The sequence below is a fragment of the Sarcophilus harrisii genome, chromosome 2 (assembly GCF_902635505.1).
Source record: "Sarcophilus harrisii chromosome 2, mSarHar1.11, whole genome shotgun sequence".
NCBI lineage: Eukaryota > Metazoa > Chordata > Mammalia > Dasyuromorphia > Dasyuridae > Sarcophilus > Sarcophilus harrisii.
In genome coordinates, this window is record NC_045427.1 from 240,803,362 (window position 1) to 240,825,458 (window position 22,097).

Genomic DNA, 22,097 nt, shown 5'->3' on the forward strand with positions numbered 1-22,097 from the left:
AAGTTTCTGAAAACATCACATTTTGTAAAACTTTGCACAAGATACCATGCTACATGCTACAGATACAAAGGCAATATCACTGAAAAATAATGCCTGCCCTTGAAAAGCACAAATTAAACTGAGTTAAGAAATAAATACAAAGAGAGAAGGCTTTATGTTATTTGGGAAGTTGTATAGGTCTTTTAATGACTGCAAGCTTCTCCCTTTTACACCAATATTCTTCCACTAATGCTATATGGTTATAAATCAGTGACTACCACAGTCTCCAAGGAATCAAAATTTTGAATCATCTAAAAGGCAATGGCAAGGAAAAAATTGTTGGTCACAAATGGCCATAATATATGAAAAACTAAATAGAAGAAGGGGTATAAAGATATAATTAAGAAGCATAACCAGAAAAGGAGGTAGAATGGTTATGTAGAAAGAGATAAAACCACTGGATAGCTTGAGTGATCAATTACCCTAAGTCAAATAGAAGAAGGCCTTCTTTATACTGAGAAAACTTAAAGAAAGTTTATGGAAAAACACAAACAAAAGCCACATAGGAAAGTAGGCATGAAAGAGTCTCAATCCACACTATATGATAGTGCATTATACCCTCTTGTGAGATCATAGATTCATTTAAGTTTCAAAGTACATATATATATATATATATATATTTCCAATCCATCCACTGAACTCCAGTCTAACATTTCCAACTGATCACTGAACAGTCAAAATAATATGTCTAAAACTAAACTCATCCTTCTCTCCTTCTTCTCAATTTCCCTTTTTTTTAATTGATGGTACTCTCAACCTGAGTGAGTCAAGTTTAAATCCCTTAAATTATCTTTGACTTCTTCCTTTTCTTCACATCTAATTAGTTGCTGAATTCTGCTGATCCTACATTAGCACTATCACTTGCATTTATCTCCTCTATAGTTACCAAATACCTTCTAACTGGCCCCCCAAACATCAATTCTTGTCATTCTTCATTAACTCTGCCCTTCAAACAGCTGCCAAAATAATCTTCACATGATACACAAGTCTGACTCCCTATGTTCAAAAATTTTCAATGGCTCCCTAATGCTCATAAGATAAAATATATACAAACTCCTTATTTTGGCACTTGAGACCCTCCAAAAATCTGCTACCATTAACCTTTCTTGTCTTACTTTTTACTTTTCCTCCAACCAAAGTACACTTATCTTTTCCCAGAGTGCATCCCACCCTTCCTACCTTCATGCTTCTGCACACAATCACCTCCTCCTGGAATGTAGTGCTTTTTTTTTTTATCTTTACCTGTTGAAATTCTTCTCTTTCTCCAAAGCTCAGTTAAAGTTTTAGCCATCACCATTACCCCATGAAGTTTCTCTGATGCTCCCAGCTTAAAGTGATCCTCAAAATTCTTATAACACTTTATATGAACCTTTCCTTTGCCCTTACTATATATTCTTCCTCCTTTTATATTACCTTCTATTTTATATTTCCCTCTAGGAGGGAACATCATGTTAGGATGGAAAGAAACTGGTATTTATTAAGTGCTTACTATATGCTAGACACTATGTGTCTTTATATATATTATCTTAGTTGATACTCAAAATAACCCTGGGCCCACATAGGTGCTATTATTATATCCATTTTACAGTTGAGAAAACCAAAACAAAGAGATATTAAGTGACTTGCTTAGGGTCACATAGTTAGAAAGTATCTGAGGCTAGAATTGAACTCAGGTCTTCCTGACTACAGCCTGAGCACTCTAACCAATGTAGCTGCCTGAATTACAGTAGAAAATGTGTTAGATTTACCAGAGAACTTGGTTCTCTTGGTACCAACTAAGCCATCTGCTACCTCTATAATACTGGGCAAATCACTCAACCACTTGAGGCCTCAGTGTTCATCATTTGTAAAATGGGAGAACTAGACTAGATCACTTCTAAAGTTCATTCCAGCTCTATAAATCTATGATTGTAATTAAGCCTCAAAAAGATAACAAATGTGACTAAAGATAGTTCGTTTTTGTTTCAGAACCTAGCAGGATATTTTATATATTAGGCGATTAATAAACATTTGTTTAATTGAATTAAAAGTCATGATTCCAAGCTTTTATCATGCCATACTTAAACTATCACAATATATTTTTTTTTCCTGAGGCAATTGGGATTAAGTAATTTGCCCAGAGTCACATGGTTAGGAAGTGTTAAGTGTCTGAGGCCAAATTTAAACTCAGGTCCTTCAGATTTCAGGGCTGGTGTTCTATCTACTGGGCCATCTAGCTGCCTCATCGTAATATACTTCTAATAGATTCAATTATTATAATACCAATTTCAACTAAAAATAAAAATTTGTGTCCCTCCTATGTTTTCCCCATTTCAATCTATGTTAAAGAAAAACCTGTTTAAATGCTATCGTGCTGCTCTAAAACCTTCCATGCTTTTCTACTATCTATATGATAATCACACAGAATTACAGAGCTTAAAGTAATATTAGTCACATAGTCAAATAAGTGATATAGCTGAGGCTCGAGTCCAAAGCTATTTCTACTATACTACCTTATACACATTAGCTTGGCATTTAAATCTTTCAGAATCTGACCCTACCTACTCCTTTCTACTTATCTCCCTCTATTCCTTTACAAGTCCCTCCACTCCAGCCAGACTGATTATCTAGTATAACTAACTCATGCTATTGCCTCTACATAGAATTTCCTCCCCACTCTAATAAGCTTATTTTTCATTCTTCCTCAAAGGTCTAGCACAAATATATCCCTTCTATGAAGTCAACCTAATGTTGTTCTCTCTCTTTCTCTTTCATTCTCTCTTTCTCTCTCTCTCTTGTTTCTAAATTCAGGTAATACTGTCTATACTACTTATTTCACATTTAATAAACAAAGTGATAGTTATCCATTTATCTGTGACTATGTTTTGTTTATTCAATTAGACAATAAACACCCTAGGATAAGGAAATGTTTTTATCCTCTTTGTATTCCCAACTTATTCTCTATATATTTTATGAGCATTTATTGAAGTTGATTATAACTTACTGAGAAAAGGAATGGTCCTTTTCCTCCCCCATCTTAACAAAGGAGCTGCCATAGCATTAATTTCAGTACTTTTAAGACTTGGGTTTTAAAGTTAGAAATACTATCCATCTCTTAATGATTAAATAGTAGTTGTTGAAGTATAACTGTACTATGTACATGAGCATGAATAAAGAAACAGATAGAGGTACATACTAATGAGTAGTTCTTATGTTGTAATATAGATCCAAGAAGAATATGGACAATCTTATTTTCCATCATTATTACCTCATCATATGTTATTCTTCAGTTGAAAGAATTTTTAGATAACATATCTATAACTCCTTTCTTCAAAAGATAAAGAAACTAAGGCCCAGTGAAGTTTCTGGATCACACAGAGGGATGATGGACTAAAAAACAGGTACTCAACCTTCCAAGCAATGTTCTTTCCACTATACCACAACATCCACCTTAATGTTAACTGACAAAAATATGTTACCATCTTTACATCATATTATGTTTTATTAAATATACTTAATTAGGGTTCTTTCATTATCATAAAACATAATTAAATGACACCAAAAAGTTGGAAACTACTTTTTAACTAATCATTACACAGAGCGAAGGATAGTAATACAGTGTGTATATTAATGGAAAGAATACTAATATAAACTGTATGTTTTGAATGATTCAATTAATCACTTTACATACCAATTATATATGACACAAGCCCTCTCCTACAACTAAACTTAATCCCTTCTTCCCCTATTTCAAATGACCCCAATCCACATTAATTCCTAATAATTCTTCAACTACTGCTCAAATCTCACCTCATCCAGGAACCACTTCTGGTCCACCCTGATCTCTCCTTCCTCTAAATTATTAACTGTTATCTAAATGTACTTGGCACTTATCTTGTACAGTTATTTTTGTATAGACTTTCTACATACATTCCCAACTACTCCACCAAAATGTAATTTGACTGAGGGCAAGAACTATGTCTTATATTTCTGCATCTTTAGTACCTAGAATGACTTATACATGAAACAATAAAAATTTGTGAAAAGAACTTATTTTCTGTTCAAAGACCCTGAAGCAACCTGTATGTGCACGAATGTTTGTGGCAGGCCTTTTTGTAGTGGCTAAAAACTGGAAACTGAATGGATGTCCATCAGTTGGAGAATGGCTGAATAAGTTGTGGTATATGAATATTATGGAATATTACTGTTCTGTAAGAAATGACCAACAGGATGATTTCAGAAAGGCCTGGAGAGACTTACACAAACTGATGCTGAGTGAAATGAGCAGGACCAGGAGATCATTATATACTTCAACAACAATACTATATGATGACCAGTTCTGATGGACCAGGCCATCCTCAGCAACGAGATCAACCAAATCATTTCTAATGGAGCAGTAATGAACTGAACCAGCTATGCCCAGAAAAAGAACTCTGGGAGATGACTAAAAACCATTACATTGAATTCCTAATCCCTATATTTATGCACACCTGCATTTTTGATTTCCTTCACAAGCTAATTGTACAATATTTCAGAGTCTGATTCTTTTTGTACAGCAAAATAACGTTTTGGTCATGTATACTTATTGTGTATCTAATTTATATTTTAATATATTTAACATCTACTGGTCATCCTGCCATCTAGGGGAGGGGGTGGGGGGGGGGTAAGAGGTGAAAAATTGGAACAAGAGGTTTGGCAATTGTTAATGCTGTAAAGTTACCCATGCATATATCCTGTAAATAAAGGCTATTAAATTAAAAAAAAAAAAAAAAAAAAAGACCCTGAAGCTCTCTTCAATAGGAGGATTAAATGAAAATTTTGTGTGTTTTCTAGGAAAAGAATTTGATCTATTTTAAGCAATAATAGGTCACCTTATGTAGACATCTGTAGAGGTATAAGACCTACAAAGTGTTTTATGAACATTTACTTTATTTGACCCTCACAATAATCCTATAAAGTAAGTGCTATTATCCCAATTTAACAAATGAATAAGCTAAGGCTCAGAGAGGTTAAATGAATTAATTTTTTCCAAGATTGCACAGGTAGTATTAAAACCAGGATTCCCTAAATGCAAGTTTTGTACTCTTATCCACTCTGGCAATGATATCAAACTCAAAACAAAAGTAATTCCTGAGCCACATGTTGACTTAGGAAACTAAAATATTGTAGAGGGCTGCTTTTATTCATAAAACAGGGGAAAGGACTCCCATGTGCAGTTCTTTTTGTAGTGGCAAGAAATTGAAAATTAAGTGGATGCCATCAATTGGAGAATGAATGGGTAAGTCATGATATATGAATGTAATGGAATATTATTGTTTTACAAGAAATGACAAGCAGGCTGATTTCAAAAAAGCCTGGAAAGACTTACATGTACTGATGCTGAATGAAATGAGCAGGATCAGGAGAACATTATATATAGTGATATCAAGATTACATGATGATCAACTATAATAGACTTAGTTCTTCTTACTAATATAATGATCCAAGACAATTTATGCCATCTGCATCTAAAAGGAGAACTATAGAGACTGAATGAGGATCACCTTTTTTTTGGCTTGCTTTTTCTTTCTCATGTTTTTCCCTTTTTGTTCTGATTTTTCTTTCATAACGTCACATGGAAATATGTTTAAGATGATTGTACACATATAACTGATATCAATTGCTTGCTATATTGGGGGGATGTAAGGAAGGGAAGAAAACTTGGAACTTAAAATCTTACAAAAATGAACATTCAAAAATAACTTTACATATAACTGGAAAAGTAAAATACTACTGAGAAAAAAAAAATAACATCTTTGCTATATTGCCTTTTTTTTTAAATTTGTTAAACACTTCCCAATTATATTTTAATCTGGTGCTGGTCACAATTAGGAGTTTTGTGGGCCTGTGACCAGTAAGTTTGACACCCCTGTACAGTTACCCCGTGTATATTTTGGAGTGGAAACAGACCCTATAAGTCATATACTGCAATGTTTCCAAAAACAAAGGAAGTAAGAATTCATATAGAGCCTACTATGTGCCAGGCACTATACTATTAGGCACTTTGCAAATATCTCATTTGATCCTCACAATAATCCTGCCATGTAAACACCATTATTATCCATATTAGACAGTTGAGAAAACTGAGGCAGAGCTCTTTAAGTTTGGCTCTCTAATGTCTATTGTTTTACTCTCAGCACTGTAGAAGGGGTCTCAGCAGCCAAAGGACAAGGACTAGGAACAGAGGCAGAAAAAAAAAGCAGAACGTAAAAACTTAAAGGAAGAAAGAAAAGAGTCAGTTTTAGTCTTGTTTTAAGAAATAAGAAATTTGGTGGTAATATTTTGTAGACCAGTAAAAATTTGCTAAGAATGTACAACAATTAGGTAAAACACTAAAGTACATTGATGGCACTGGAGTGTAGAAAGATCCAAGAGACCATGTTCAAAGGACTTGCCCACTCAACTGGGAAAGTCATTTACCCTTAGGGAACCTATTTCCTCATCCATAAAGTGAGAATGCTAATATTTCAACTACCAATACTAGCTGAGGATTCAGAAGACTGTTCAAACCTGACAACTGCTATACCCTTGTGAGCTTCAAGAAGCCACTTGGACCTCAGTTTCTTCACGTATAAAATGGAAGGGTTGGTCCAGATGCTTTTGAAGTCCCCTATATAGCTCTAGACAAAAGGATATAGAAGTCTGGTATTGGGAAAATGCTTTGTAAAATGTAAAATATTATGAAATATGAGTTGCTATTGTTATATAGTTTAACAACTACCTGAAGATTAAATTTCCTCTTCAACATTTCCAATAGCAGTCATCTGTAGGCTGTAGATGTGTGTTTGAAGACCTCTAGTGGTAAGGGATTCATGCTTTTCCAAGGCAATCCATTCTACTTTTAGAAATCTCTAATTACTGGTAAGGTTTTCCTTATATTGAGCCAAAATATGCTTTCCTATAACTTCTATCCACTTATTCAAGTTCTGCTCTTGAGCCAAACAAGTATAATCTCTCTTACATATAATAATACTTCAGATATTCAAAAGCACCAATCATTAGCCCCCCCCTTCAAAAATTTCCTTTTTTCCAAGATAAACAGTCACAAGACCTTAAATTAGTTCCTAACTTCTTATTCAGGAGAAGGTAATCAGTATAAAAAAAGTTCAAGTAATAATCAAAAAGTGAAATGGTATGTCTTAGAAGGTAGATAGTAGAGTTACCTTTACCTAAAATATTTTAAGCAAAGATTTGATAACCATTTCTTATGCATACTACAGAAGAGATCCTTTACAGGATTCTTAAATGAAAAAAACTGGTTTCCTCCAACTCTGAAATTCATTAATAAATTAAAGTCAAAATTTAATTTTTTAAATAAAATATATTTAATGAAGGAAGGGTTGGAAAAATCTAATACCTAAATACATGATGAAAGAGGTATGGCTAAAAAAGTTTGTGTATAAAAAAAATAATGCAAGTCAACAAATTGACAAAAATGACAAAAGTTAGAAGTGAAAAAGTGTTAGAGGGACTGTAGAAAGATAAGAGCTATTGATGGAGTTATAAAATGGTCCAACCATTCTGAGAAAAAGCAATTTGAAATTATGCTTTTTTTAAAAAGCAACTAAAATTATCATTTGATCCAGAGATTCCACTGCCAAACATGTAACTCCCACAGGGATCAAACTCAGTGGGAAAAAAGGTCCCATATATAACAAAAAAATTATTGCAGAATTTTTTGTAATAGCAGAGAACTGCAAACGAAATAGATACCTATCAACTGGGGAATGGCTAAACAAACTATAGAATGTAAATGGATTATTATTACACTGTAAAAAATGATTAATACAAAGAATTCAGAGAATGGAATAACACATTAACTGATACAGAGTGATGAACCAAAGCCAAATAAACAATATACAATACTTTTACAATGTAATAAGAAAAAAAGAACAATGAAGCAAAACTAAGTATTGTAATGATCAAATTTGGGTCCTGAGAAGAACTAAAAAAAATTTTTCTCCCTCTCTTCTTCATTTCATGGGGTAGAAAATATGGTTACAGAATGTTACAAATACTGTCACATACTGTTGTATTGGTTGATTTTGCTGAATTTTTTTCTTATTTGACCCAACCAAAAAAAATTCAATGTAATAGAATATTATTATAAGAAATGATTAGTAAGATTTCACAAAGTGGAAAAACTTACATGAATTGATGATAAAGTAAAATGAGCAGAACAATGTACACAGTAACAGCAACACTGAACCATAAGCAACTATGAATAATTTAACAATTCTCAGCAATATAATGATCCAAGACAATTCCAAGGACTCATGATGAAAAATACTATCCACATCTAGAGAAAGAACCAAGTCCAAATACAGAGCCAAAGAGATTGTTTTCCCCTTTTTTGGGGGGGAGGGGGGGAGGGTGGTGGAAGGTGTCTTGTTTCTACTTTCACAACACATCTAATATGGAAATGTTTCGCATGATTCAACATATATCCTCTACATCAAATTGCTTACCATCTTAAAAAGAGGAGAGAAGAAAGACAGGGAGAAAATTTGGACTACAAATTTTTTTTTTCAAATAGATGCTAAAAATCTTTACATGTAATTGGAAATAATAAATAGTATTTCAAAAAAAATTTTAATTGTTATAGGAGCAGAGAAAAATTCAGAAATAAATGAAATTTTAAAACAGAAACCACCAATAAAAATATTAAGAAAAAGAGCTTGTTATATTGCAATGTAAATAAAATGTTAACAATGTGCCAAAGTAACAAAAAATAAAAGAAAGTAAAATAAAATCAACCAGAGGATTTTTTTTCCACAAAAATCAGAGGTCAGAAGTCATATGGAACACTGAATTCAGATTAAGTAAATAGAAATTGTTTAATTCTTTATACTGCTATCCTTGGTACCTCGAACAAGTGCCTGGTCCATTGCAGGTGCTTAATAATTCATTAGTTGATTGACTGATTAAGCATACCAAGGAAGAATGGGCCAGGGTTAAAAAAAAAAAAGGGCTTGAAATCATCTTATACACGGATAACTTGGAGATGTTTGGCCTAAGGAAAAAAGATTTGGGGAGTGGGTAAACAAGATGGTTCTTCAAGTACTTGAAGAACTGTCATGTATAAGAGGAACAAGATTTGTTTTAGTTGATCCCAGGGGACAATAATGGGAATAAATTTCAACTCCACATAAAGAAATTCTTTGTAACAATCTGAGCTGTCCAAAATCAGAATGAGCTGCCTCATAAGATTGGGAGCCTATCTTTGGAATTCTTCGGGAAAAGGCTGGATGACTACTTAATCAGGACTACTTATAATAAAAGGACTTCCTATACACAATGAATAAGATGACCTTTGTGGTCTGTCCCAATTATAAAATCCTATAAATTTATGATGCCACGGTTCTTTGTCTAGTAAGAATCACTGAAAGACATTCCCTTAAAAACTATAATTCTTTTTCTAAACCAGATGCATGATTTCATTTGTTGGGGAATTCCTGGAGTAGAAATTTGTTCTACTGGCACAGACTGGCAATTCATCTATAATTTAAAGATAGAGAGTTTCCTGGGATGACTGAATTGCTAAAGGACAGAGCTAGTCACACAATTAGAATGATGATGATGACGAAGACAACGACGATGACAATGACGACAAACATTTACATGGTCATTTAAGCTTGGCAAAGCAATTTACCTGTAATCTCTTTTGGTCCTCCTAAAAACCTGGAAAGGTAATATTATTACCACTATTTTGCAGATGAAGAAACTGAGGCTGAGTGGTTAAATGATTTGCCCATGGTCACACACCTAAATGTTTGCAACAGTATCTGAAGTCAGATTTTTCTAACAGCAAAGTTTTATTGCCTTTATTATATTCTGTCAAAAACTACACACACACACTCACAACTATATATTAAAATAAAGTTCAAAAGTCCTACTTGTAACAGATTTCAATTTTCCTGGTTGAATCCTATTTGGACTTCATAAACAATTTCTTTGGAATTTCAAATTGCTATAAATTAAATATACTAAAAATCAAAAAAACAAAACTGGGGCAGCTAGGTAGTACAGTGGATAGTGTATGAGTCCTAAAGTCAAGAAGACCTGAATTCAAATCTGGCCTAAAAACACAACATTTATTAGCTGTGTGATCCTGGACAAATCACTTAGCCTCAATTGCCTAGCCAAAAAGCAAACAAAAAAACTCAATCACCACCACCATCAAAAAAAACCACACAAACTCTCCACACACACAAATTAGTGGTCATGAAAATAAATCAAAGTACTAAATTAAAACATATTCATATTTAATACTAGATTCTAAATTCAAGTCTCTATCATGTATTTATATTTTAATAAATATTAATAATATTCTAATATTTAACACATTCAAAACTTAAATTCTGTGTCTTTTTCTCCATGAAGAACCTTGGCTCTATTTGAATAAATGTACAAATATGTACAACACATATACTTTGATTCTTTATCTTGGGATTTTTAAAAAGTTCAAGCTCCCAACTTGGCACCTGCTTTACCACTACAAAATTTAATACATTTAGGACAAGAGAATCATATGGTAGGTGAGTATGGTGGATATGGTAGATACTTAAGAGATCATCTAGTTGAATCACCCTGGTTTTTAATGAATAAACTAAAACCCAGGGAGCTGAAATGACTTGTCCAACCTTCAATCATGAAGTGGTAGAGCCACCCAGAGCCACTGGCTCCAAATTAAGCACTATGAAATTATGAGTCCATTGTATCATTTTTGCCAACCATAATGACAAATGGTCAAGGGAAGTAGATGGGGAAGAGATTTAGAAATCACTTTCAAAAAAATAATATAGTGTAATTTATACATAAAGTTAGGAAGTTGCTTTGAAATAATAACATAATGTGACCAATAATAAAGCAGTTATTAATGTCAACATGCTTTCATATGAAAAGCATTTTAGGAGTATGTACATCTCATATGATCTGAAATCAATATTTCAAAAATCAGACCATGGTACCCTAGAAGAGGATTAGATTTCTATCAGAAGACTTGGGTTCAAATCTCAGCTCAATTTACTAAATCTCAGTTTATCTGTAAAATAGTGACAACAATACCTGCCCACCCTTTCTCACAAAGTTGTTACAGAAATATATGACACTAATTTGTCAATGGCAAAGAACTATGCAAATATAAGATAATATTAGATGTGCCTTATCAATATTCAGGAATCTATGAGCAATGACTTCCTATATAACTAATGTAAAACCAAGAACAATAAATTACTCAACAAAATGTTAAAATTCTTCCTAAACTAAAGAGTAGTAAATATTCAAGTATGAGGTATGATCTAAGAATAACCTATTTCCCACTTCAATTCACGATATCTATGGCATCAAAATAATTTACATTTTCATAGTAATTTATATTTCTCAAAGTTTTTTCATAATTCATTTGATTCTTACAAAAACTCTCTGAGATAGAAAAAACAAATATTGTCATTTAGATTCCTTTTATCTGATGAGGAAGCAGGCTAAAAAGGGTTAAATGATTTGCTCAAGATCATGAAGGCAGAAGTAGGCTAGAACATAAATTTCCTGGTTTCAAGTCCAACTTTTTTTGGAGGGGGGCACTCTACAGTACTACTTCAAAATATTTTAAGTTCCTTAATAATTAAATGATCTTTCCAGTGCTTTCAATTTATTCTTATTGGGTTCTTATTTAGGATTTTAGTGTGGTGAACACTGAATCAAGACTCAGAAGATCGTTTCAATTTTGCCATTTACTAGCTACAATCTTAATTAAGCCAGTCATTTTTCTTTTTCTGAGCCTCAGTTTCCTTATCTATGAAACAATATAGTTAAAAAAAAGATGAAAGATTTCTTACACTCTAAAATATTATAATCCAGGGTGGGTTTTTTAGCTTTTTGTACTAGAGAGAACAAAATATGAAGAATAAAAAAAAAAAAAAAAAAAAGAGCCTAATATATCAGTACTTTCTTTCCCAGTCATTATATATAATTGAATAACTCTATAAAATGACAAAAAGTAATCATTCATACATCTAAAATAAGAACAAAAGGAAGAACTTATTTAGGTTAGAAGCCCACTACCACCCATTCGGATTTCAAAAGAACCACCTACTTTTCTCATCATCTACGTTTTTCTAAGTTGAAAGAACGCTCAGAATGGAAAAGCAAAACCACGGCTTTAAAATTCAGGATAAAGCATAGGAAAGGAAAGAGAACAAAATATTATTTTCTCTCATCTATCATTCCATAAAATATGTACCATATTTCAAGTGTACAATGTTTTTAATAAATTTAAGATTTCTATTCTGCACAATGATTAAAAGCATAAAAAATAATATCTACAAACACAGGAATGATTATTGCTTTTAATGATACTGGATATTAGTCAACCACAAAAGATATTAAAGTCTATACAAGTTAATGATATTAGTTATGAGAATTTCTTCTTCACTCAATGACAAGTTTTACATCTCTTTACCTTTGAGAGTCAAAATCAGGGAAATGTAGAAACCAAAATTTTAAATTTAAAAAATATACAATATAAGACAATGTTTTAAGTTCCAATTTCAATTTTGCTATATCTTATCTACATTGAAGTGATTTTAAAGATTAATGATTATTAAGTAAATATGTTTCAAAATAACTGTTACAGAGCCAATTAGATGGTGCAGTGAATAGAACTCCAGCCCTTGAGTCAAGAGCCACTGTGTGATCCTGGGTAAATCCCTTAACTCCAACTGCCTAGACAAAATAAAATAAAATAACTATTATATGTATATTTATTTATTAATGATTGGGGAGGAAAAAAAACTGAAGTTGATTTTATTACAAACAAAATTATTTTTTTTAAAGGTAACTTAAGAATTATAATATAAGGTTCTAATTGCATGAGTCTCCTTTCTTTTATTAATTTAATAACTTTATTACTAAAGGTCTGGTTAAATAAATCACTTCTATATATTTGAAAGGACACCAGCCTCTAATGTTATATTATCACAAGAAACAAGCTTTGAAGGCAAGAGCTCTAACCTCCAAGGAAACCAGGTCCTAGGCTCTAAGAAAAAAAAGTATCATTAAGACTCCTGGGTATCATTTCAATAAAGAATAGTAAAACTTTTAAGAAAGTTGCAAAGTCAGACACAGAAAAGCACACATGCATGCACACATACACAATTTTATCTGACTCCCTTTAAAACACCACCTTAGAACGTTCAACATTTTTTAAAATAGTTAACTACATTTCCCTAAGTTCACAAAACTATTTATAAAAGCACTTGCTTTATTCAACTTTTTGTTTTACATGAGATTAAATGTATATATTGAAATGGTTTATATAGACTATGCCAAGAACCAACTTTCACTGAATAAGGAACAAGATAAATACGGGTCTTTTCCTCTCTAGACCACAGATGTGAGCTGTGTCTCCTGTACTGATCAAAACCAAGCTAACAGGTAGATAATTCAACAGTTGATGTTTTGGTAGCCTTTACTGTCCACATTCAATTGCCATGCTAGTCTTAGAATAGTGTAGTCAGGTAGTCTTAAGCATCATTTGAGGAGATGAGCACAAACTCTACTACATGTTTGTGGACAAGAAGTTTAACTTCTTAGCACCTCAGTTTCTCTGTAAACAGGAGTAACGTTTTCTTAACTCAGGTTCCTTAAAGATTTGTCCTAAAGACTAACTAATAAACAATGCATATTTATTTTTATTCATCCCTTGGCAAATATGAAGTACTTTTAAAAGTTTCTTCTTATAACTCAGATAAACCTCTTATAAACCACAGCAACATAGATCTTATGCATTCAATAATTTACTATTAGTAACTACTGACATTGTTATAAGGTACTTTAAGGTTTTCAAAGCTCTTTATATACATAGTATCATCTGATCCTCACAACAACCCTGTGAGGTAGGTTCTATTTTCCCCATTTTACAAATGAGGAAACTGAGGCTCTGAGAGGTTAAGTGGCTTGCCCATGATCACATATCTAGTATCAGAGGCAGGATTCGGACCCAGGTCTCCTCCTGCTCCCAGGTCCATCTTTCTTTCCACTATCCTCTGCTGCCTCTACAGTAATCTCCTCGGGATGAAATGAAGCCATGATTGCTGATTGTTGCCAAAACATGATGGATTCCCCAGTTCCAGAAAATACCAAACTAGGTATTCATAAATCCCATACCCCTTTCCCAATCAACTTTAATAAAATATAACAATAATAATAACAGCAACAATAATAAGTCAGTAAAGCCAAGAACATACTACAGCAAAGAATGAGCTCCCTGCTCACCCTTAAATATAGTTCTTCCCAAAGAGAAGGGTAAGTTGGACCAGGAATACTTGGGGAAGCTACTTGTGTTCTATGCTAAGTAGAGCTGTCCAGTGCTGTCCATGTGCCTTCTCCCCAAAAGTATCTTTTTTTCTTTTCAAATTTCACTGTTACCTAGCATCAAGAGGAAAAACTTGGTTAAAGCCTTAGGCCTAAAATTAGACCCACCAACTCATTATATCTGAAGACAGACTTATATATGCATGTCACATAGTCTCTTCCTAATCTACAATTCTGTAATCAGGATAGTACTAACCTGGAAGCCTGTGCCCCAATATTTTGGCAACCTACTAAAGAAGGTGAGAGATTCTACAATATGCCAGAAATCACATTATGTTCTGAATTATTTCACTATCAGACTGTCTTAAGAACCTGCTGCAGTTTTATAAAAGTGTTTTTTTGAGGCAGTAAACAATTTATGGGATTGAATGGAAATAACAAATAATACCTTTCACATATACAGTACCTTTCATCCAAGAGTTTCAAAACCCTTAACAAAATAGCTATTAATACCATTTTACAGTTGTAGAAACTGAGCTACCAAATAATGTTTCAAGATCAAGATCACATGGCAAGTCTATAGCAAATAAGGAAACAATATAGTGACCCTTGCTCTCAAACTTATCTCTCTGAATTCCAAGATTTCATTTAAAATTTACAAGAAGAAACATTAAGGTCCTTGGCTGTCTGTGCTTTACAAAAATCAAAGGGTATCCACAGAACAGATTCCAAAGATCTTTTTTTGTGAATGAAGGAAGAAGAAGGCAGGAGAGGCAAGACCACCCACTATGGATGGATGCCACTATTTAAGGCACCTGAACTTTTGAACACTCTGATCTTGGAAGCATTCATTTTTAAGTATCAAGTGTCATAGAAAAGTTGATAGGTAAAATCTATCAAATTAATCACTTAAAAATTTAGAAATCATTTAGAAAAATTTAGAAATTAGCCTTAGACTGAAAATTTGTTATTGGCAAGCCCTTTAAAGCAACAGAAAAGTCAACTCGACTAAAGTAGTATAAATGGAATGACATAAAAAAAAAAACCATTATACTAAGTGGATAACATTAAGAAAATTTTTTAAAATCTTTTTTAAGTATTCATTTTAGATATGTCTTCTTCACATGCTAATTATCCCATCACCTTCAACGTTACAAAAATAACAATCATAATATCCCTTTTCTATTACAAATTTTTATAAAATTTTTAATATCAAAGCACACTTTTCAGGGTATCTGGGACAAATTCTATTTCTTACTAGCAAATTTTTAAAGTGTTTTTCCTCAGGTTATTCCCACAAGAAAGTAGCTTTTCAAGAGTACACATTCAATTACAGTAATATGAATATTCAAATATGAAGTTTAACTCTTTAAGAACCTCATTTACAAACTCCTAACCAGCACAGTAAGAATTCTATGCAAAAGTGTGTTGCATAATTATATATTAAACACTTATATTATTATCCTTTCTAGTTTCTAACTACATAAAGGTGACTGAAGAATGAATATAGTTTTTAACATGGAACTCAATTTTGCACAGATGGATTTTTAACTGATACTTACACAAAGCTTTACAAACCTCTCTTCTCCCAAAATATAAATGTATAACACTTGTATCACTAAAATATGAAAGTGTCAATTTCCTATTTGCCAGGTGTACCCAGGTGATCAATTTCTTCTGACTATGGCTACCTACCACCTAAGTAATATAATTAAAGAAAACATTACAAAATAAATCATTAATTCATATTAAAAAGTGTGAAATTCTTGAAAAAATGATGCCAATTCATAAGCATCCTTAAGTATATTTTCTGAAAATTTAATCACAGGGCATAAATGGTATTTTCAAAAATGTGTAATTTTGATTTATCAGACTAAAATGTATTGTCTGAATCAAAACAACTGTTATTTTAGAAGAAAAAAGAATAATTTTAACCAACCCTCCTTTGCTTTATTTCTTTGGACACAAAAAGAAAAAAAAAAGGTTAAGTTCACAAAGTTCATACTGGTCTGTGGCGTTCTATTTCTTTACGGAAAAAAGGTGGTATACTTTATGGATATATTTGACAATGTACCTAAGATAATTAGGATAAAAATCAAGAAAATGACATGTGTTATCTTAGAACCAAGTTCCCAGTGTTTGTGACTCATATCAGACTTAAAGGCTATTTTCTGATGCAAAATATTAGGAATATTGCAAAAACTCTAAGAATTTAAAAAAATTTTTTTTTTCACCAAGATTTAACAAATAGGGTTATCTAGCTGTCAAATCCACACCAGCAAATTTGGGCTTAATATTGAAACTAAATCATAATCATCACTCTCAGAACCACTAATAAAAGAACTGTAAAAGGGCATGCCCTTCTCTAATCACTTTTTTCTTCCCAATAGCAAAGCATTCATTGGAATGAAAGAGGAAGTTCTCACTAAAAGTGATCCAATTAGTTCCATATTTCCAAGGAGTTGATTCAAATACTTAATAATATAAATAAAAACTAGTATACTATATAGTAAAAAGATAGGGTTACTTTCCCTCCCAAAGTCTAGATTAGTTTTAAATAAGGTAATTTATAATTAGTAATGTTTCTTCTAATTATCACCTATCTTAGTTTTTCTTTTAAAAGAAATCTCACTTTTAAAATGTGACATATTCAGCAGGAAATTATAACCTGATCGATACAGTAACTATGAGTTTCTTAAGAAATGGACCTCAATTAAACTACTTTAAGACTACTATCTCTATTAGAGATATTAGAGATATCTTACAGTCATCTGAAGTACCTTCTTGGTCAAACAAGGACAATATCAATTTTAATTAAGGCACTAAACTACAAACCACAGGAAAGGACCTTATTGATACCAGGAAAGGGCAGACCTTTTGTATGGCAATCTTTTAGGGGGAAAAAAGGCTATGACAAACTTTACAAATTGCCTTATGTTCCATGGATTAAGATTAAACAAATACATACCTGCAATTAGATAAGTAGGGAGAAAAATTTTGGCTAATTACTCTGGAACACTCCCAAATGTCTATTGTAATCACCAGCACAAAATGTCAATACCCTTTCTTTGGGGTTTTTAATTAAGCCAAAACTAAGTGCAAAGAAGGAAAAAAAGTTTTTGGGTGGCTTTGGAACTACCCCCAGTATGTCACCAATTTTTTAAAAAAATCTGTTTGAAGTTTTACACTAGTTCTTAACCCTTAAATGCTTAGACAGGAAAACCTTTCAGTTCATTGATAAAGAAATTGTTTTGAAGCAGCCACTCATTATTTTTAGAAAATACTATGGGACATGTGAAGTACCAAATTTTCATGACTGACTTTACTACTACTACACATACAATTACTACATGCTAAGGGATTAACTTTAAGGAGAAATATTTTTAACATAAAATATCTATTTATATTAAACTAAAAAATACTACTCTGGGCATAATCAAAAACAGGAAATATTTTGAGTAAGGTCTTTTTTATGCCTAAATGTTCTGAAAAAAATACCAAAATATTCCATACTATTCACAATCTTTTTCTGACTTTTAAGAACTTTTAAATAATATTGCAGAATCGACAATCAGAAAGAAACTGGTAAGACTACTACATATATTAGCATTTTTGAAATAAAAACATCCTTCTATAAATATAATGGACAGTAGTTTCATAATATATTACTTTTACTACACTAAGATCCACTGAAATGAATAGCATATGCACACCATTGATTTCATTAGGTAGTAATAGTAAAATTTAATTAGGTGTTCTTTGTGTAATAACAATACTGCACTGAAAAATACTATAAATACTGGGAAAATACTTAAAATACAGTTTGAAGATTGGGATGTTAGCCATGAATGATGTGATCTTTGTAAGTTCGTTTTTATGTTCACTTAAAAACTGTAATACAGTTCTGCTATCTGAGTAACTTTTAAAAGTAGACCCTGAAAAGAGTAAACGCTTTCAAAGACTTAATTAAGCAGTCCTGAAAATAGGGGGTGTGTCATTCTATTTTTCTGTCACCTTTAGAAATCAGATCCCCCTGTCATAGGAACTCACATCACTTGATGATAAAAGCAAAAATTATATATGGTGAGATAAGAACACATTATACCTAACTGCAGAAACTACTAATAAGACAAGGTTATACCTCTAAAACTTTTTTTTTTAATTTAAATCCAAGATTATTTTAATGTACATTTGCATAGTGAAGTAATTTGTCTCCTGTGACATACCTGCTACTATAGAGCAAGTAGACTGCTGTCTGTGGCAGCAGGGGCATACAGGGACAGATAAGCAACATGTTTGATTTATTCACACAATCACAAAAATTACTTTAAAATTCAAAGACACAATGAAGAAGATTAAATAGAAATATGTATCAGCAGCACACCATCATGTTATGGAGAGAAAAATCTCTCACCAAAAAAAAACACAGATTTAAAATGCAAATACAAAGAATTAAACAGTAGAAAAGTCTATAAGACAGGTCTACTTAGCATGCCCCAGTATCTGCAGCTTATTAAATTGGTAAAAAGGGTAAATGACCTTTCCATTTTAAATGAGAACAAGAACTTTCTATGACTTACAACTAAAGTCAAGTATTTGGATCATTTGCTTTTCATCACAATAAATACTGCAATGCTTTTCTTACCTGGGGGTAGTTGAAAATTTTGAATATTTGTAGGATTCTGAGGTGGTTGAGGCAGACGGGGTGCTAAAACTGTAGGAGTCAACGTTGCTCGGATACCACCTGTAGTAGCTGTTGGAGTCCTTGGCAGACTTTGTGCCACTGTATTGGCAGTGCCTTTAGCCATCCCTGTAGGGGTCCCAGGAGCTGGAGGAGGAGGTGGTATCCCACTAGGATTGGGGATGCCACCTTGCATAGTTTGCCCAATGATCATGTTACCCCCTGTGGTGGATTGGCCACTGGTTGTCAATGTTTGCTGTTGAGGCACTGCCTGCACTATAGTTTTAGGGGACTCTGATTTGATGACCTGTGTGGTGGCTGTGGCTGGCATGCTGGAGCCAGGTTGGCTGTTCACAAGGGATGCTTGAAGGGAAACTCCAGAACCCACAGTAGCTACAGAAGCAGCAGCAGTAGCAGGCAAACTTCCCACACTGATAGTTGAATTGATCACAGTATTGCTCCCATTCTGGGTAGCCGCAGCAACAGAAGCTGCAGCAGGTCCTGCTGTGTGAATTGGTGGCCTCACTAGTGCCACGGTAGGTCCCGCACTTCCAATGCTGGAGGAGGAGATAACGGTGGGTGAGGAAGAGGAGGATACAGCAGTGCTGAGGAAAGAAGAAGTCTGGATGACAGTGTTAGAAGAAGCTGAAGGCAAAACAGCATTGACAGCATTTCCCTTCCCCAGCGGCAACACCACAGATCCTGGTCCGTTGTTGACTAGGGTGACAGCAGGTGCAGCAGCAGCAGCAGCAGCAGCCGGAGTCCCAGCAAAAGCAACAGCACTTCCTGAATGGTGAGAGTTCATCACGACGTTACTCCCATTCAAAGTTTGCACCGTGGTGGTGGTACCGATTTTGCCGTTTCTGGAGGACAAGGCGGTTGCCATGGTGCTGCTGATGACCACCGATTTGCCCTGACTGATGGCAGCAGCCCCTGGAGCAGCAGCAGCAGCAGCTTCGGATCCTGCTGTGGTGCTGCTAGTGCTGGTGCTGCTGCTGCTGGTAGAGGTGGATGAGGAGGTTCCATCCAGCAGAGCTGAACCCTGGGACCTGGTCGTGTTGTGATTAATAACACCCCCTTGCACTCCTCCGGCCCCTGCAACAACAACAACAACAAGGAGGAGGAGAGAATAAAATAAAAAAAAAAAGAGGGGGGAGGGGAAGGGGGAGGAGGTCTGGGGGTATTACTTCAGCCAAGACATGTTAACATCAACGGGAGACAAATTGGGGAATGGGAAAAATCGAGGGAGCAAAAGATCAGTTCTAGAGAGGTCTCCCTTCCCAACTGAGAGCTCTGCTAGTCCCCCGTTACTGAGACCCCCCACACCTGAGATGTCAGACCCTTGTACTCGGGATGTCAGCTCCTCCAGGCACTATCCCTGTCCGCCCTCTGGGATGGCTGGACGACCCTGGGGAAGAGGGATCCCCCTTTCCTTCCCTCTACCCCACCAGAGTCCCCTCGCTGTAGCCAGGGAGGGGTCTTGGCCCCCCATCCCTTGCCCCTTTGCTTCCCTCTTCCCCGTGCACCCGCCCACGGAGGGTCCGGGGTTCCCCAAGGCCCGGGCACCCTCCTCACACCGGGTGCCCCCGGGAGGGTGTCAGGCCCCCCTCTGGGGAGGGGGGTCGGCAGTGCTGAGGGGGATCGGCCCTGGCTCCCCTCTCTCGCTCCCTCTTGGCTCCCTCTCCTCCGGCCGGGACCCGCCGCCCCCGCCGCCCCCCGCCGCCGCCGCTCTACCTGCTTTTGTGATCTCCTGGGCCAGTCCCATTTTGCTGCTCTCCGTCTGGACATTAGCACCGGCGGCGGCGGCGGCGGCGGCGGCTCCTACTACTCCGGCTCCTCCAGGGCTGCCGCTCACAACATGGTTCCCCAGCCCCCCGGCGCCTCCGGCCCGGATCTCGGGCGTCCTGTGAGGGTGATGGTGGTGATGGGCCGTGCTGGCCGCCAGCTGAGACTCCAGAGAGCCCACCATGTCGCTCACCACTTTCTCGTCCACCTCGCTGTTGAAGAAAACCTCATCCAGCAGATCCGAACCCGCCGCCATCTTTTTTTACTCCGCCGCTTTGGCTAATAGCGACTGGGTGAGGAGGAGGGCTGTGTGGGGAAGGGAGGGGGGGGGAGGGGGAGGGGAGCCGGGGACGGGGAGGGGAGGAGGGCCGCCAGGGAGGAGGGAGGCGGGGAGGTTCCTCCGCGGCCGCCGCGCAAGCGCGCCACGGCGGCGCGTCACCGCGGCCCCGGGATTCCAGCCCGTCCTGATTGGCTGCCCGGCGCGCTTAAAAGCGACGGCAAATGGCTGCTAGCGTTATTGAAGAGTGGAGAGGGGAAGCAGTCGGGAGACCGAAGGGCGGGGGGAGGGGAAAGAGTGTAGAGGGTGGGTGGGGAGGGAGGCGGCGACGACCTCGGCTATGGTGGCGGCTGGGGGGGGAGGGGCGGATGCGGAGGTTTTGCCGCTGGCGGCGGCTATGGCTTGATACCCCGGGACTAGTGAAGACGGCCCCGGGGCTTGGCTACGGAGGGGTCAGAAAGAGCGCTGCAGCCGGGCCGGGCGGGGGAGGGAGAAGAGATGGGGCGGGGTGGGAAGATTTGGTGTGGGGCGGCGGCGGCGACAGGCGGTGGTTCGCTCTTTGTCTTTGCTTGCTCCAAAATGGCTGCGGGTTGAGTGTGGCTGGAGCGAGCGAGGGGTGAAGGGCGCCACCGCCCCGCACCTGTGCCGTCGCCGCCGCTTGCCAGCTGCGTGTAACTGAGACACCCCCGCCCAGCCCGAGCTCAAGGAGGAGGGAGGAAAAGAAGGCGGGGGAGCGAAGACGGAGACGGAGATGGGGGGGATGGGGGACGAGGAGAACGGCGGTTGAGGCCGCACACCCCGAAGCCAACCGCCATTTCACCCCGCGCGCACGGCGCGGCTTCCCTCGTTTCTCCGCATCGCCACCCCAGGGCCCCTGCTCAGGTCGCTGTCGGGACGCCCTCCTGAATAAACTGGGCTGCGCTGTGGGAAGAAGCGTCTAGGGGAGGAGAGAAGAAAGTGGGGCGGGGGAGGCTGTGGGCTGCG

The 22,097-nt window shown here is 36.4% G+C and overlaps 1 protein-coding gene across 1 annotated transcript in view; it reads right to left on the reverse strand.

The window, feature by feature from the left end:
- Positions 1 to 21,183, reverse strand: part of TAF4 (TATA-box binding protein associated factor 4) — a 151,441-nt gene extending 130,258 nt beyond the window's left edge. Inside the window, exons 1-2 of the mRNA XM_031951715.1 lie at positions 20,786 to 21,183; positions 19,016 to 20,146 (exon numbers count right to left, since the gene is read on the reverse strand). Of these exons, the coding sequence (XP_031807575.1) occupies positions 19,016 to 20,146; positions 20,786 to 21,092 (1,438 nt within the window). The 5' untranslated portion in view covers positions 21,093 to 21,183. The remainder of the gene's footprint in view (positions 1 to 19,015; positions 20,147 to 20,785) is intronic.
- Positions 21,184 to 22,097: the final 914 nt, after the last annotated feature.